Raw genomic sequence first — 18118 nt, 5'->3', positions numbered from 1 at the left:
TGGAAACCCCTCATCTGACTGTTGCTGATTCCCAAGTGCAGCCAAGTGCCCCCTGCTGCTGCTGTGACATTGAATGCCAGTCAGCGGAGAGATGCTGTGCTCTCACTAACAGGCATGGCAAGTTGATGAGCTTCCCAAGGGTCAAAGCCAAGGGCGGCTGACCTTGTGTAGTCTGAAGCTTTCCCCCCTTCAGCAAGAGGGCTGTCTCTGGACAAGAAGACCTAAGGAAAATGGACACCAGCAGGGAAGCCAAAGAGAGGAGAAAGGAGTAAAGCAGGGGCAGTTCTGCATGCAAGGGAGCTGTGCAGGTGAGAGACCCCCAAGACTCTCCTCCACACCTCAGATGCCCCCCTTATGAGAACCAGCAGCAAAGTTGCCAGTGTTAGGGGAAGGGAAGGAGGGAGGTGTGCGTGTGAGCATAACCTGCCACCCCCAGTCCCAGTTCCAGTCCACTGGAGCCCAGACCAGAGAGAAAACAAGAAGGACGCTGAATCCCAACAGTGTGTCCTGAGTTCTGAAACTGTGAAAACTTGGGAAATCAAAGTGTGCATCACCAAGATCCCTGCCATCCAGTTCCAAGGGACTTGATGGAGCAAGGTGGCACGTAGGGGGAGAAGTGGCTTTCATATTCATAGCTCTATAAGCTGAGACTTCTCAACAAGATGGTCGTAAGAATTATTTCAGCCATTGTAACGACAAAGCTAAATCAACTACATTATGGTTTGATGGTTTATGTAAAAAGCCACTGTTTCTACAAGGGAAAATAGAACAAAAGTGTAGATCTATCAATTTAATGATGCTGAAAATCTTTCTAACTCATGAGAATTCATGGATCTGTGACCTGCTAAATGTGAGTTACTGGTACACAAAGGATCATATTGAAGCACAAAAAAAAAGACTCTTCAGAGTTTTGTTTTTTAAAATTAATATTTACTCTATTAAAGTAATGAAGTTAAAAATCTAGTTCTTCCTAAATCCTTGAAGGTTAGCTTTAAGATCTTATTTTTCTATTTAAAAAATCTAACCATTGAAAAGATTTAAGGGTGCTTTAGTAGTATAACTAAATTCCCTTTAACTTGTTAAGCTGTATTTATAAATTAATATATTTGCTTTCCATTTTAGGTACTACTATTGTCTGACTTACCAAACAAAAACTTTCCAAAAACTTAAATAACCTTACTTACCTATGAAACTGAGTATATAGATGTGGAAGCTTTTGAGTTCTCTTAAATTTGTCATTTGGTGTATAAACTTACTAATAAGTCTTCCACATAAAATTACAGTTAAACATTTTAGGTTAAAATCATAAAGCTGAGCTATTACTGGGATAAATTATCTAAAACATCCCAGGTACCTAAAAATCAAATATGTCCAGATGCCATAATGCAAAAATATTAATTCTACCTAGATCAAGCTCCTCCAGCGAGAGACGTGGCTCCCGTTGCTGGAGATGGGTGGCTGTGCACCAAGATCCTGCACAAAGCTGGGGTACACAAAGGGTAGCTTAGTCAAAAAAAATAGGAATGGTAAAAATATCACCAACTGACAGAGAAGCTGTATGGAAGCTTGCCATCTGCCTGGGGGTGGTTCTGGGTAGAAAAACAAAGTTAATGGATTCCTGAAGCCAGTACTGCATGCTTGTGGGGTCCAAATTTACAGCACCACATGGTGTAGGAATCTCAAGCCAAGAGTTCCCATAAAAATGGCCAATGTCTGGGGCCCTAGAGAAGCAAATGTAAAACTACACCACAAGGGACTTCTGTGTCTGGCCACAAAGGATTACTGTTATGGAAATTGTCCTCCTACCATAAACAACTAGAAAACCAGGCAAAATATATGGGGGGAAAAACTGTTTAAGGAAGGGCACCAGCGTGCAGACATAGAGGACTGTTATCCCAAGAGAAAGAGAAAGAGAAATGAGAGATCTGTGATTGCCTGGACGGAGCATTGCCCTGGACAGAGTGTTCAGGCTGGAGTTCAACCGGTGGGAATCCAGACAGAGCCTGACAGTCTCATTGAGCCGAAGGCGCAGAGACCAAAGTTCAAAGAGGCTGAGGCGGCTAGAATTTGTAGAGAAAAAGGGATAGGGAGAGAGTGTTGCATAGAGGAGCAGGGCTGGACAGCTGTACATGGGTCTCTGGCTGAGCACTGCTCTGTGAGTGCTGGGGAAAGAGCCGCGGGGAAGCACGAAGCCAAGCAGTTTTTGCAGCTCACACAGGTTGGGACTAGTCCTTCCTCCCACCAGCCTGAATGAAAGGACTTTGTAATATGTGGAACATCATGAGCATCCTCAGAAGTTTCTCACCTTAGAAGCAGGGCTAAGTTAACCCTACACTAAAAGCCACTCTGGACCCACCTTAACAAAGGGTAAAAGCAAGCCTCAAAAGGCTCAAATATCTATCATAATCTAATGGTGTGTCAGAACAAAGTGCAGCAGACTTTAAATGGATGCATTATCCAACAGTGTGAAATTCTTTCTACAGGATATCCAGTAAAAAAATCAGCAAGCAAACCAAGAAGCAGGGAAATACGACTAACAACCAGGAGAAAATTACATTTAAAATAAATAAGGGGCGCCAGGGTGGCTCAGTCAGTTAAGTGTCTGACTTCAGCTCAGGTCATGATCTTACGGTTCAGGAGTTCGAGCCCCACGTCAGGTTCTGTGATGACAGCTCAGAGCCTGGAACCTGCTTTGAATTCTATGTTTGCCTCTCTCTCTGCCCCTCCTGCCCCTCAAAAATAAATAAACATTAAAACATTTTTTAAAAAAGATAAATAAGTCCTGGGGATACAATGTATAGCATGGTGACTATACTTAACAATATTATATCATATATATGAAAGTTGCTAAGAGAGTGTATCTTAAAAGTTCTCATCACTCAAAAAAAGTTTGTAACAGTGTGAGGTGACAGATATTAACTGAACTTATTGTGGTAATCATTTTACAATACATGCATATGTCTAATCATCATGTTGTATATCTAAACTAATACACTATTTTATGTCCGTTATATCTCAATAACACTGGAAAAAATACTTTATACACAAGTATTATGGAAATATCAAGAATAATTCAATATAAACTTAAATTATTTGAGCAGATAATGAAAATCCAAAATAAATTTTAGTAATTTTAACACTATGTAATCCCAACAGCAAATATAATAATAATTTCAAGAAAAGATACATAAGTAGCTTTTGAAATATGGCAAGCTATGTGTATATCAGCAATCTGTTGGTGGATTGTAGGAATATAACTTGAAATGTCATCAGTATAATTTTATAATCATTAACCTAAGTTAGCAGATCTCTATAATAAATATAATTTAGCAGATCTCTAATAAAATAATGCATTCTGGAGGCACGGAGGAGAAATACATTAATCAAAGCAAACCCAGAAATGACAGAAATAATAGAATTCGCAGGCATGGACTTTAAAACATCTATTATAACTACATTCTATATTTTCAAGAAACCAGAGGAAAGATTGGATATATTAAGTAGAGACATAGAAGAATACTAAGAATGACCAAGAGTCATAATAAATTTGCTGGAGAACATTGGTGAAGACAATATCTTAGATACAGCCAGAGAGAAAAAGACATGTACAGAGGAATGAAAGTGAGAACAGCAAAAGACTTCTCAGGAGAAACTATAGAAGCCAAAGGGCCATGGAACAAACTCTTTAAAGTGCCTAACAGAAAACAAGCAAAAAACTCTCAACCTAGCATTCTCTACCTGCAGAAAATATTATTAAAAAATTAAGGCAACATAAAGACTTTACCTGACAAACTAAAGCTGGGAGATCCATCACCAGCAGAATGCTCTCTGCTCTCAGATCTTTGTCAATTCAGGCACCCCTGGTTCATGAGCTTCCCCCAAAGTCCAGTCCCCATCCACCATACTGTCTCAGGAGATGTACCTCTTCCTCACACACCCAGAAACAGGGACCACAATGCCAAGAGGGGCTTTTTATTTCTCTGAAAAGAAAACTGTACCAAGGGAGAAGAAAACAACTCATTCATTGCTGGAGCAGAATCAAGAAATCTGAAATCCTCCTCTCAGAAGAAAGTTTCAGCAGTGTTGAAAGTAAAGATAAAGAAATTATGGCAATGGAAAAAAATCTGTGTTTCCTTCTCAAAACTTAAGGAGATGACAATGACCTGTACCTTATGCCAATAAAAATATAAGCTATCATTTTTTTCTACTCATTCATTCATCAACGAATATTGACTTGGCACTGGTCTGGTCCAGGCCCTGTTCCTCACAGGCTTCCCAGCATGACAGACTGAACCTCAGTAGTGGGGAGAACACTCTTGGCCTCTAAAATCCCTGCCTTCTCACCAGGTTTATGTCCAGTGACAGTGGAAAATCCCAGGCAGCTTTGCCCTCTGCACAGACTCTCCCAGAAGTCATGGAACTGAACTGGGGTGAGAACTGTTTTTTTCCGTCTCTCTGGAGGGGGAATGGGGCAAGACGAGAGCTGCTGGGTGTGTGGGAGGCTGGAAGCCAAGGACAAGGAAGGGAAAGGAAAAGAGACTATTGGCTTCTATGCCTCAACTTCACATCTATAAGAGTTAGACTATTTTGTGTCAACACTTGTAATTGGACTTCTCAATTTTACATCTCTTCAGTCTTTTAATATTAATTTTGTTTCTTACCTAGGCTACATCATGGTTAACATTTCAAAAACTTGCTGCACACTTCTAGCACTATGTTAAAGAAGGCTGTTGCCTTAACGTATGAGGCACCAAAGAAATAGAAAAGCTGTAAGTAAATATATAACTTAGTGTCCTATTTTTATTTTAATAAGTGTTATACAACAATTTATTACTGTTGTAGCTAGAGTGATAAAAGAAACTATTTGTATTTTAAAATATGGTCATGCTCAAATCATTCTGCCTTATAAAACAGAGACATTTGGTTGTCCCTAGTTCTGCTAATATCTGAGTCAATGACATTTAACAACTTTTATGAAGTAGAAGTAGATTGATCTCTGGTAGAGCAGAGATGCAGAGCCAATTTAATACTTTAAATTTAAATACTTTCTACTTTAATAATATGAAACTAAAATAAAGGGAAAAGTTTATCACCACAAGGCAGAAGATATTCTGTAAGTGTTCAGATCTCTGTTGATAAATAAAGCAAAATAAATCAAGGTACTAGGAAAAGTTAAATCTTGAAACACATTACTTGAAATATTATTATAGTGGTATGTTCTAGAGATAGAGTTGTATATTATTATCATTGTATTGTTTGTATTACAGATATACTATATATTTATATATTATGTATTATTTAGAGATACAGTTGCATATTATAGTTGTATTATATTTTATTAAAGTGTATATTATAGAGATATACACATGATAACAATTATGGGGCTTGAAATCTCAAAAAAAATTGCATAAAGACCTTAAACTAGCAAGACATTTGGAACTGTTCCTCATTTCTGTGGAACTGCATTTACAAAAATGCAGTGTGTCTCTTGACAACACAGGAGATTTGTTATAAAGACATCATTCAAAACAAAAGTCAAACTCTGGGAACTCCATTTAAAATGAAGTAGAAAAAAATTCAAAAAGTGTCTACTTTTCTAGCCTTTAAAGTATCTCATATAGAAATCAATTGCGTCACTGAAAAAAAAAAAAATCCAACCCATCACTTCTGCTGTGGACCTCTTGTGTGGGTTCTTGAGAATTCCACGTCATTATAGCATGACATTCTTCTCTCCACTAAAGGTATCCATCTGCCCATATAAAGGCATACATTAATTTCATGGTTCTTCCACTCAGGCTTTCAACATGCTCACCTTCAGTAGCTAGCAAAACTTCCACTAAGCATGTAAGGTCTTGCAATAAGTCAATTATCAATCAGAGATTTGGGGGAACTTCTCAATACTTGACTTCAAGTATGAAGCATAGGTCAGTTTGGCGGTCACTGTTAACATTCATGTTTTCATTCAACAAGTATTCAGAGCACAGACTGTGAGGACACAAAGGTGAATCAGATGGAGAACTTTAGATGCTCAACCCTAACTGATGAGAGGGCAGGAACATGAAGAACCATTAGAAGCAACGAGTTCACAAGGAAAATACAGACAGCAGGCTGTTATCTGAGTTCAAACGAGGGATGCAATACTTGCTGTATAGTGATAGGAGGATGAAGGAGAAGGTGGGATACAGGATTCAGAACAGGCTTTGTAGAAGTAGGAGGATTTTTTCTGAGCTCTGATGAGCCCATGGGGTTTAGCCATTTTGAGACTGAAGAAAGAAGTATTTCAGTTAGAAATCACTCGGCACCATGAACACATCTCAGGAGCAGACAAGTCTACACAGGAATAAGCTGAAATAAGTGCTCCCACAGAAAGGAAGTGTCCAGCAGAATTTTTTCTGTCCTTGTTATGGGCTGAATTGTGTTCCCCAAAATTCATGTTGAAGGCTTAAGACCCGGTACTACAGAATGTGACTATATTTGGAAATGGAGCCTTTTAAAGAGGAATATAATGAAGTTATTAGGGTAAGCTCTAATCCAATATGACTGGTGTGCTTAATAGAAGAGATTAGGACACAGACACACACAGAGGAAAGACCATGTGAAGACACAGGGAGAAGACAAACATATACGAGCCAAGAAGAGAGGCCTCAGAAGAAACCCTGCCAACTCCTTGATCTTGGACTTCTAGCCTCCAGAACTGTGAGGAAATAAATTTCTATTGTTTAAGCCCAGTCACTCTGGTACTTTGTTATGGCGGCAAACTAATACAGTCTCCATCTAGACATTAGACTTTAGACATTCACCTGGTTTGGATCTGGCTTGATTTCCCAGCTCTCTATCTTGCTCCAGTTTACAACTCAGCCCAGACTCGTGGACCACTCATGGGGCATCTCACCAGCATGCCCTGACCCATTAGTCATGCATATGACACAAAGCAAAATACAGCAATAGAGGCAGCAATAAACATCTCCTGAAGCCCTACAAGGCATAGAGCATTCTGTAATTTAGCACTGGGTCACTGTATTAGTCTTCTTAGGCTGTGATGACAAAATATCATGGACTGGGTGGCTTTGATAACAAACATTTATTTTCTCACAGTTTTGGAGGCTAGAAGTCTCAGGTCAAGGTTGCAGCCAATCCAGCTTCTATTGAAATCTCTCTTGCTGGCTTGCAAATGGTCACCTTCTCACTATTTACTCATGTGGCCTTTCTTTGGTACGGGCATGCAGACACCATCCTCTTGGATTAGGACTCCACCCTTATGACCTCATTTAAGCTTCAATGTCTCGTAAAAGCCCTAGCTCCAAATGCAATTACATTAGGGATTAGAGTTTAACCATACAAATTGGGGACGGGGGCAATGCAATTCAGTCCACAGGAGCCACTGATATTTGTGTTGCAACTACTAATTAATAAGTACTTACAATATTCCAGGTACTGTTTTAAGGATTTTAGACACTGAATCCTTTTAATAAGTCTATAAGGAAGATACTACTATTGGACTGCTTTTCCAAATGAGGAAACTGAGGCACCAAGAGAGACATAACTATTAAGTGGTTGCACTGGGTTTTGAGCCTAGGCATTTAGATTTCAAAGTCCACATTTTTAATAGTTAATTATACTCAACTGCCTCTAGGTTACATGTGGATAGAAATATATTCATAGTCTGCAAGGTATGCCAAAGGACTTATCATCCCCCAAGGGGCCCCTGGGTGGCTCAGTTGGTTAAGCATCTGACTTGAGCTCAGGTCATGATCTCGCAGCCTGTGAATTCAAGCCCTGCATCAGGCTCTGTGCTGACAGCTCAGAGCCTGGAGCCTGCTTCAGATTCTGTGTCTCCCTCTCTCTCTCTCTAACCCTCCCCCACTCACGCTCTGTCTCTGTCTCTCAAAAAATGAATAATGTTTTAAAAATTAGAAAAAATAAAAAGAGGACTTAGCATCCTCTAACCTTTGCCAGGCAAAGGTGGGAGGGGAGGAACAACTGGGCTTTCTGGTAAACTGAGTCTCTGCGGAGAGATGCCCTCTCCCCCATAGCCCCCACATACATACATATAGAAGTGCTGGACAAAATGTAACAAAACTGTTTCTAAAACATAGGGAGAAGAAAGAGAAATCTCTCAAAAGTAAAATGCTTGAGGGCAAAGACATTGTTTATTACTAATTCTCTAAGGTTTAGAATTGTGCTTAGCACATTTGGATGCATTTGATAAATGTTTGTTGAACGAAAGAAACTAATTTTAAGGGCTAGAAAATGAGCAGTAAGCTCAAAGCCAAAGTAACAGTAAAATTGGACCGAGGAACAAGGTGTTAGAACTCGACACAAGCTTCAGGAGTTGGGAGCTGGGGTTTTGATGTTCATGTACCCAATGTTCACAGATCAAACACATGATGTTCACACATGTCAGAAGATGAAGCCACTAACCTGTTTAAGAAGAACTCCTGTATAAGGCCAATGAGTTGTCCCATGTGTGAAACAGAGACTAGGACACTCAAGGCAACCAGTTCTGAGAAGCCACAAGAAACTGACCTGCCCTCCCTGTAATGTGTCTACAAAACCAAGGAAGGTGGGACTCATAGAAAACAACATCCACCATGGATGAGCTCATAGGTAAAACATAGGTAAAAGCTACAAACCATCTAGGAAGTGAATCACTCCAAGGAAAAACCACAAGTGAGATAATTCCTATCTAAGAACAAGAGGTACTAGAACAACATGAAAGAATATTTAAAATAATTGTGTTTAAAATATTGAGAGAGGTAAAAGAAGAAATACAACTTATAATGCAGGAATAGCATATTAACAAAAAATATTCATTTGGAAAAGAACATATAGAAAGAAATTCCACATATGAAAAATACACTAATTGGAATTTTTTTAAAAACTCAGAGGATGGGGCACCTGGGTGGCTCAGTCGGTTAAATGTCCAACTCTTGGTTTTGGTTCAGGTTATGATCTCACAGTTCATGAATTCAAGCCTCTCATCAGGCTTGGCAGTGCGGAGCCTGCTTGCAATTCTCTCCTTCTTCCCCTCTCTCAAAATAAATAAATAAAAACTTTAAAAACAACCTCAAAGAGAATAAGCTAAACAGCTGAGCAGAGAGAGAGTTAATGAAGTGGAAGATAGGCTGAAGACATATTTTAGAATTCAGACTAGTGATATGAAAAAGGAAACCATGGGTGTGCCTGGGTGGCTCAGTCAGTTGAGCATCCAACTTCAGCTCAAGTCATGATCTCACAGGCCGTGAGTTTGAGCCCCGCGTCGGGCTCTGTGCTCACAGCTCAGAGCCTGGAGCCTGCTTCAGATTCTGTGTCTCCCTCTCTGTCTCTGCCCCTACCCTGCTCATGCTCTGTCTCTCTCTGTCTCAAAAAAAAATAAATAAAAACATTAAAAAATTTTTTTCAAAAAAAAAAAAGAAAACCATGAACGTCATTTCAGAGACCTGGAGACTAAAATGAGAAATACCAAACAAGTCAAACAACACTTCCAGAGAAGAAAGTAAAAAGAACAAAATCACTATTGAAAAATGGATATTTTATCTGAAATTAAAGATAAGTGGTGAAGTTCCCTATATGAGCAGAAATAAAAACTAAATCCACATGTTGACCTCTCAGAACAAAGTGCAGGAAGAATATTAAAGACAAAGGGAAAATATTAGAGTTCCTGTGTGAGTAAGGCTGGGTGCTAAGGAACCCATAGCAGGCATAGAGAGTGGGGTGTGGCCAGTATGCACTTCATTCTTGCCCATTCTTCACAAATTTCAGCTTCAATGGGCAGAGAGCACTGGTTTGGTAGGAGAATCAGAGTTCTGTCTTGTCAACAGGAGGAGGTGAATAGATTAGGGGGAAAACAGCTAGATTAGAATTTTATTACAGTCTCTGGAACTATCTCAAATATAGTATTTAAAAGGACTCGTGATGCTAAGTGAAATAAGCCATACAGAGAAAGACAGATACCATATGGTTTCACTCTTATGTGGATCCTGAGAAACTTAACAGAAACCCATGGGGGAGGGGAAGGAAAAAAAAATAAATGAAAGAGGTTAGAGTGGGAGAGAGCCAAAGCATAAGAGACTGTTAAAAACTGAGAACAAACTGAGGGTTGATGGGGGGTGGGAGGGAGGGGAGGGTGGGTGATGGGTATTGAGGAGGGCACCTTTTGGGATGAGCACTGGGTGTTGTATGGAAACCAATTTGACAATAAAGTTAATATATTGAAAAAAAAAAAGAATTTAGGGAAAAAATAAATAAATAAATAAATAAATAAATAAATAAAAGGACTAACTCTCCAGGGCGTCTGGGTGGCTCAGTCAGTTGGGCATCCAACTCTTGATTTTGGCTCAGGTGATGATCCCAGGGTCATGGGATCAAGTCCCACACTGGGCTCCATGCTGAGCATGGAGTCTGCTTGAGATTTTCTTCCTCCCTCTGCCCCGCTCCTGCTCACATGCATGCACACACACGCTCTCTCTCTCTTTCTCTCAAATAAAAATTTATAAATAAATAAATAAAATGAAAGGACTGACTCTGAAGTAATGCCAATATATTATTTGTAATTCTATTCACATTTTCCTCAACTTTAGTCTTGCTTCAGTTTTGGATAGATTCCCCAACCATGTTTTTTATTGAAGATAATTAAAGCATAAATCAATCAGTGAACAAGCTTCACTGATCAGCATCATTTGTTTATTCCAAAAATATTTATTGAGCATCCACTAAGAGTAAGATGCTTTGTGGAAAATTTTAGAGTTAAGAGCTATAAAAACATACAACAGGACAATGGATAATGAGTTTAAATGGTTTAGATAGAATGATCCAGGCAGAGCATTCAGCAAGTGCAAAGGCCCTGAGCCAGGTCTGCATTTATGTTTGAATAACAAAGTAGATCTGGAACATAGTGTGTCTGGAAGACAGTGACTGGGGAGAAGGAAGCAGGGGTCAGATTATATGAGGCAATTTTAGAGTCGGGTAGGAGTTTGGACTTTATTCGAAATCCAATGGGAACCTCCTGGAGGATTTTAAGCAGAGGAACAACATGAGTTGATTAATTTTTTTAAAAGGTCATTCTGGGTGCTTAGTGGAAAATGGATTGAGGGATAAAAATTAAAGAACGGAAAGGAGTTAAATTGTTTTCCCACCAATTAAAGAGAGAATTGATGACAGTTTTGACTAAAGCTAACAGTAGAGTCGGAGAGAGGCAAACAGATTTGAGATATAACTTGAGGGTAAAGTTTTATTGGTGCATTGGATCTAGTGAATGAAGGAGGAAGAGAAGAATCAAGGATAACTTCAAGATTTTGGCCAGTCCACTGGAAGGGTATCACTACTTGAGGTAGGTAAAAAGATGGGGAGAAACAGGAAAATCAAACACCCCATATTGGGCATATGTTATTTTGAGATACTTATTATACCTGCCAATGGAGATGGATACGACAGGTAAGAAGTCAGATGAAATCTGTGGTTCAGGGAAGAAATCATGAGAGAGATGCCTATTTTAGAGTCACTGAACTTTAGACACTACCAACATCTATCGGCTTCCAAGAGAGAACCACCTCTGTAAAGAAGGAAATGAGGAAAGAGAGTCCTGATGCAGGCCAGCATGAATGTTCCAGAAGACGCAGAGAATCCAGCAAAGGAAACTGGGAAGTAGTAGCTTCGGAGGTAGAAAGAGGACCAGGGAGTATCCGTCCCAAACAGAGTGGACAACTGTATCAGATGAGGATGACATTTGGCATTGAGTTTAGTTTTAGTAACAGAAGCCTTGGAGTGGGTTTGAGAGTAAATGGAAATGGAAAAAGTGGGGACACAAAGTACAGATAATTATTTCAAGTAGCTGTTGTGAATGGGGATTAAAGAAATGAGATGGTGGCTGAAGGGGACTTGGAGTAAGGTAGAGGAGAATTATCTAGGATGATAGATATCAGAGGTGAAAAGATGTTGATGAGGATGATTGAGCAGAGAGGGAGAAAGAGGATGCAGAAGCCCTTGAGTAGCAGGAAGGGACAACATGCAGAGCACAGGCAGAGGTTTGGCTTTGCATGGACGGGGACCCTTTCCCTGTGCTGCAATAGGACAGAAGGCAGCAGACGTGAGTACTTAATGGTGAGGTGATGAGGAAGTTCCCATCTAACCGTTTCCATTTTCTTCATGAATTACGAGGCTAAGTCATCAGTTAGAAGTGAAGGTGCAGGAAGAAGATGAGGATCGGGTTAGGAATTGAAGAGAGGAAAGGGAACAATATAAATGTCTTAGCAGAAAATGTGGGGGTTTCCAGGAAGTGTCCAGAGCCCATAGAAACCTGTGACTCATCTTAAAAATGAGACTCACCAGCACTGTTGTGCAACCTTCTACAGTATTAAGTTGCACAAGTGTAGTTGGGATGGAGGACGGACGCTTTGCCAGCTGAATAAGTGGAGAGAGAATGGAGAAATGGAGTCAAGGCCAGTTGGTGCGGAGGCAGTTACAGAGTTGGACGGTGGAGTCTGAGGCTGGGCAACAAGGGGAGAAGAATACTTGAAAAATGATGCTCAACAGATGGGTACCCCCAATAAGATTAAACCATTTGGAATAAAGCATTTTAGTAAGTAGGCCAGAGGATAACGAGTCATGGCCAGAGAGTGAAATGCTTAAATTTGAGATTTCAGAGATACTTCCCACCCCCTTAGCCTCCCCTTATGAGTAGGCAGAGTAAGTAACCATCTGTGGAGTGAGGTTACAGAAATAACAAGAAAGGTTCATTGTCTTCACCTTGCCCAGAATACATCCCCCTACTTCTTCACAGTTGGCTGAAATTGCATAATTAAAAAGCCATTTCTCCATCATCAAGTGACTTCCTGTTAAAATGTAAACCCTGTGGGAGAGATGACTTATGCCCCCCCAGGCAGGCACACCTCATCCACTCCTTTCAGTAATTAGTAAGCACCTCTCAGCAATGCTGCTCCCAACGGTGACATTCTCACAACCTCACCCTTAGGTGAGAATAAATTTATCAGAGTATTTATAGAGCACAGGTTTCTATGTGGAAAAGAGCTTGATACATCAAGCACCTGAACCAGAAAGTTTGGGCCTTCACAATTTATCTGGGCCTGGCATTGTTTCCCTAAAGTTAGAGCATAGCTAAAAGTTTTATAAAAGGGGGCAAAAAGCAGAAATATGGATTGAATCAACATTGGAATTCTGCATTAAACAATTTATTGTAAAGAAATAGAGATGATCTATTAAGATGTTTGAATAAGAATGTTTATGGGGCACCTGGGTGGCTCAGTTGGTTAAGCTTCGACTTCAGCTCAGGCCATGATCTCAGGGTCTGTGAGTTCGAGCCCTGCTGTGTGCTGACAGCTCAGGGCCTGGAGCCTGCTTCGGATTCTGTGTCTCCCTTTCTTTCTGCCCCTCCCCTGCTCATACTCTCTCTCTTTCTTAAAAATACATAAACATTAAAAATTTTTGAAAAAAAAAAAGAATGTTTAACACGATACTACTTATAATATCAAAACATGGAAAACAATTTTAATACTAAGAAATAGGAGGGGTGTCTGGGTGGCTCAGTCACTTAAGTGTCCGACTCTTGATTTTGGCTCAGGTCATGATCTCACAGTTTGTGGGATCAAGCCCCACATTGGGATTTTCTCTCTCCCTCTCTCAAAATAAATAAATAAACTTTCTTTAAAAAATAGGAGACTGGGGGCGCCTGGGTGGCGCAGTCTGTTAAGCGTCCGACTTCAGCCAGGTCACGATCTCGCGGTCCGTGAGTTCGAGCCCCGCGTCAGGCTCTGGGCTGATGGCTCGGAGCCTGGAGCCTGTTTCCGATTCTGTGTCTCCCTCTCTCTCTGCCCCTCCCCCGTTCATGCTCTGTCTCTCTCTGTCCCAAAAATAAATAAAAAACGTTGAAAAAAAAATTAAAAAAAAAAAATAGGAGATTGGCTAAGAAAAATGTAGTCATCCACAGAGAGAATCCTAATGCAGGAATATTCATTGGTATATTGCCTACTTGGAAAAGAAAGTGCTTTTCCTTTTTTTAAAATTTAAAATCATATAAATAAATAAAAAGGAAAAAAGGAAAAACTATCAAACTTTTAGCATTTTGTATCTGTAGGGTGGGACTATGGGTGGTTCTTAGTTTATTTTGTTTTTTCTGTCTTTGTGCTTCACTATGTTTTTGTGTGAAAGCAAAACTAAATGTGAGCATATTTGGTCAACAAAGAAAATATCCAATTTGATTTTATTTCCTAGCTGTGCAGAATATACATATATACCAGTCTCAGAATTCTGCTGTAAGACTTAATTAACTTTAACAAATAAAGCTTTTAATTCACAATATTTATTCTGACAGCATCTATCACAAAGAAGCAGTTGACTCAAACTGAATTACTTGATTATAAAATTATTCTTGTCAGAAAATAATGGTGCCCATGAATAGACAAGAAGGTACAACATTCTTTTTCTAATATATGTTTTTTCTGATAACTAAATTATCCTGCTTTGGGAAATGTAGTTAATGCAGTAGCGTGAGCTGGAAGACACACACTATTGTAAGGCTTGGTAAAAATAGTTCTGGCATCTTCCTGGAGTCAGAGTGGGAACATTCAGGGAGGAAATGGCAGGTGATAACTGCAGTGACCGCCATCCATCCTGCTGGACACAGGGATCAGCAGGCAGCACTGTAGTGTCCTGTCCTTCTATCTCATTTCCTGTGCTGCTTTCTGCTTTAAACTCCAATAAATGAAAGGAGGGAGAGAAAGATAGGCAATGAATCTGAAGGTGGAAAAAGCAGAGAATATTTAAAAAGAAAAAAAAATACTTAAAAAGAAACGGGTGATTCAATAGGTTGAGCGTCTGACTCAATTTCGTCACAGGTCATGATCCCAGGGTTGTGAGATCAAGCCCTGTGTCAGTCTGTGTGCTGAGTGTGGGGCCTGCTTAAGATTCTCGTTCTCTTTCTCTTTCTCCCTCTGCCCCTCTCCTCTGCTCACTCTCTCTAAAATGAAAAAGAAAGAAAGAAAGAAAGAAAGAAAGAAAAGGAAGAGAAGAAAGAGAAAGAAAGAAAGAAAGAAAGAAAGAAAAGAAAGAAAGAAAAGAAAGAAAGAAAGAAGGAAAGGAAGGAAGGAAGGAAGGGAAAGAAAGAAAGAAAGAAAGAAAGAAAAGAAAGAAAGAAAGAAAGAAAGAAAGAAAGAAAGAAAAATGGGAGGTAAGAGGAAGAGGACCATGTCACTTATTGTATTCCTATTGGAATAAAGGAGGGAGGGTGATTACTTCTATAATAAATAAGACATTCATTTATTTATTCATTCTCTCAACAAACATGGACTAGGCCCCCACAATGGCCCAGGTCCTATGTTATGATAAGAAAGAAAAGCATTCTTCTATCCCAGTGAACACAACCAGACCACTGTTCTAGAATGTACTTTTTGCTATTCCTCTGCTCACAACTTCATGACCTTGCTCCATGAGTTTGGCTCATGATTTTCCAGCCCCTAGAATCACAAGTTCCTCCATGTTGCGTCACCAAGTCCTAATTGTTCTTTGCTGCTTATCTGCTTGAAGTCACCTTTAACTTTTCCTTCCAGGCTATGTGCATATTTCTTCTTTGAACTCCTATTTACAGTGAGTACTATGTTTACATGTCAGAATGAAACTATTCTCTATTTGTGTATTTTCTACTCAGTGTGTAAAGTGGGTCTTGTGGATTCTTCACACTAACACAGAAATTGACATGTGGTGAATACTGATTGATAAACACGCTATTATGGTAGTTGACTGTATGATTACAGGGATTGTGTGATAACCAGGGATAAATCAGTAAACCCTGACTGTTAGACACACCATTATTGTCTTTAGTAACCAAGAAGTAACACAAAGCAGGTGATGATCACCTGATTGTAGCAAGGATTTATAGAAATAGGTTGACTTCATTTATTTACTCATTCATTCAATAAATATTTATTAAGGATTCATTCATTCAGAAGATTCATTCCCTCCCTTTCTGGTTGTTTTGCCTAAAACTGAAAGGGGGGAGTAAAATTCCAAAAATAGAATAGAAAAAGATAGAAATAGAAAATAGAAAACGATCAACACAATAAGCTAATGACTACTTGGCTAAAGCCACTCTACCTACCAATGCTTCCTTCTGCACAAAAACACGTGTTGGGTGTATATTTACTTAGGGAAACTCCAAGAAATATTTCTTTTTTTTTTAAGTTTGTTTATTTTGAGAGAGAGCAAGCACAAGTGTGGAAGGGGTAGAGAGAGAGGGAGAGAGAATCCCAAGCAGGCTCCTTGCTATCAGCACAGAGTCTGACATGAGGCTCAAACTCACTAACCTCAAGACCATGACCTGAGCCAAAGTCGAGTTGAATATTTAACTGACTCAGCCACCCAGGGGCCCCAATTCCAAGAAACATTCCAAACACTTTGGGGGAGGGGGACCAGAGAGGACAAGGTATCTTATTCTTTTTCAAATTTTGATACAAGAAAAAAATTGCAGAGGGACTGATATTGCAAAACTGAAGCTAGTCATCGTCAGGCTCATCAATGTTGACACCAAACATTGATTTCACATCTCTATGAACTGTGAAAAGGTAATAAGTGTAGAGTAACATGAATAAAATACAGACCCTGCTCAGGAGAAGCTTACATACCTCAATGGAGAAAGATAAGAACATCACCCATAAGTTTGATATGGAGGGGTTTGAAAGTATCATCCATCACCCAAGAGAATGCAGTCTTAACCAGTCACTCCCCAGAGACACATACCCTGGTCAGGGGAACATAGAAATGTGTCTCAATTTCCCAGTTCAATGACCAACCAGTTCACACAGATGCTGTTCCATTCAGATGTTCACTATGAGCCCCTTCAACTTCTAGTCTCTCACTCTTTTCTTCCTTTACCCTCTGGGGTCTTTTTACCCATCCACCTTCCTTCTGCTAGATCCCTAAGACACTGGACTTCACCGGGCTCCATCCTGCCAGGACAGCCACAGGCCCACACTGGCTTATGTCTTTCATGTTCAGCCCACAAGACAAACAAAACCTTTCCCTTCCTGTTAGTGACACCATCTCTGTAATCTGTAAGCCAGGTAGAAAGTAGGAGGACCAATGAAAAGAAACATCCTGTCCTGCAGCATATCTAGAGCTAAATATAATTCAGAGAAGAAATTATTGAAAAAGTATGTATTTAATAGAAATAACTTTGCCTCTGAGAAATAAAAATTAAAAATAACAGTGACTAAAACAGGATAAAGGCATATTCCCCTTTTTATGTAAAATTCCACAGGTAAGTATCCAGTCCAGGGTCTACTCCATGAAATTCTTAGAGACCCAGCTCCTTTCAGCTTACTGCTCTATCATCTTGAGGTTGTGGCCGTGGCCTTCATGGTCCAAGATAGCTGGATCCCCTGCCATTACATTCTTATTCCAGACAGAAGGATAGAGGTTGGGGCAAAGAGAAGAGACAAGGGGTACAGGTAAGTTACTGTTGTTTTTTCATTTTTTTATTTTTTACAAATGATAATGTTTTATTACAGAAAAGGCATCCCAAATATAGGATTCCATAAATGCTAGTAGATGAATAAGTATAACCTTAAAGGTACATACAAAGTAACGAGGCAAAACCTACAGGCTTTTTGCCTTTAAGAGAAAATATAATGTTCTCCTGGAGAGGTGATCCCACCCAGAGCATGAATTGTGACTGCACCTCTCATGAAGACATCAGGCTTGCTTTCTGAACTCACTATGTCCATTTTAACAATTTCAAAGTGATGGCAAGAAGTGGCATTGAATACATTACTAAAATCCCTTGATTCTTAACTTTCTATTGACACTCAATAAAAAAAAGATTCCGTGTCATGGTTCATGACAGAGTTTGAGTTAAACCTGATTGTTTGTCCTTAGAGAGGGGCCCAGCGGAACACTATTTGCAAATAGATCTATTTTTCCTGGGCTTGTGCCACAATATTGTGATAGATTCGTATACATTGGATATCACACTGTTCTCTCGGAATTTAGTTTAAAATAATATTTGGGGTGCCTGGGTGGGTCAGTCAGTTAAGCGTCCAACTTCGGCTCAGGTCATGATCTCACAGTCCATGAGTTCCAGCCCCACATCGGGCTCTGTGCTGACAGCTCA

The 18118-nt window shown here is 39.7% G+C and overlaps 1 protein-coding gene across 3 annotated transcripts in view; it reads left to right on the top strand.

Moving 5' to 3' along the window:
* MYOM1 (myomesin 1) overlaps nucleotides 1-5044 on the top strand; it is a 168652-nt gene extending 163608 nt beyond the window's left edge. For 2 of the 3 annotated variants that reach the window (XR_007455300.1, XR_007455299.1), the window contains 2 exons: nucleotides 4348-4430; nucleotides 4666-5044. Coding sequence is in view for 1 of the 3 variants with exons in the window: in XM_049619690.1 (XP_049475647.1) it covers nucleotides 4666-4710 (45 nt within the window). In the remaining 2 variants the exon portion in view is untranslated. The remainder of the gene's footprint in view (nucleotides 1-4347; nucleotides 4431-4665) is intronic. The other variant, XM_049619690.1, reaches the window with a different exon arrangement.
* Nucleotides 5045-18118: the final 13074 nt, after the last annotated feature.

The sequence above is a fragment of the Panthera uncia genome (assembly GCF_023721935.1).
Source record: "Panthera uncia isolate 11264 chromosome D3 unlocalized genomic scaffold, Puncia_PCG_1.0 HiC_scaffold_8, whole genome shotgun sequence".
NCBI classification, from domain to species: Eukaryota; Metazoa; Chordata; class Mammalia; order Carnivora; family Felidae; genus Panthera; species Panthera uncia.
The sequence above is the reverse complement of the archived record's forward strand: the minus strand, read 5'-3'. Positions and strand labels throughout refer to the sequence as shown.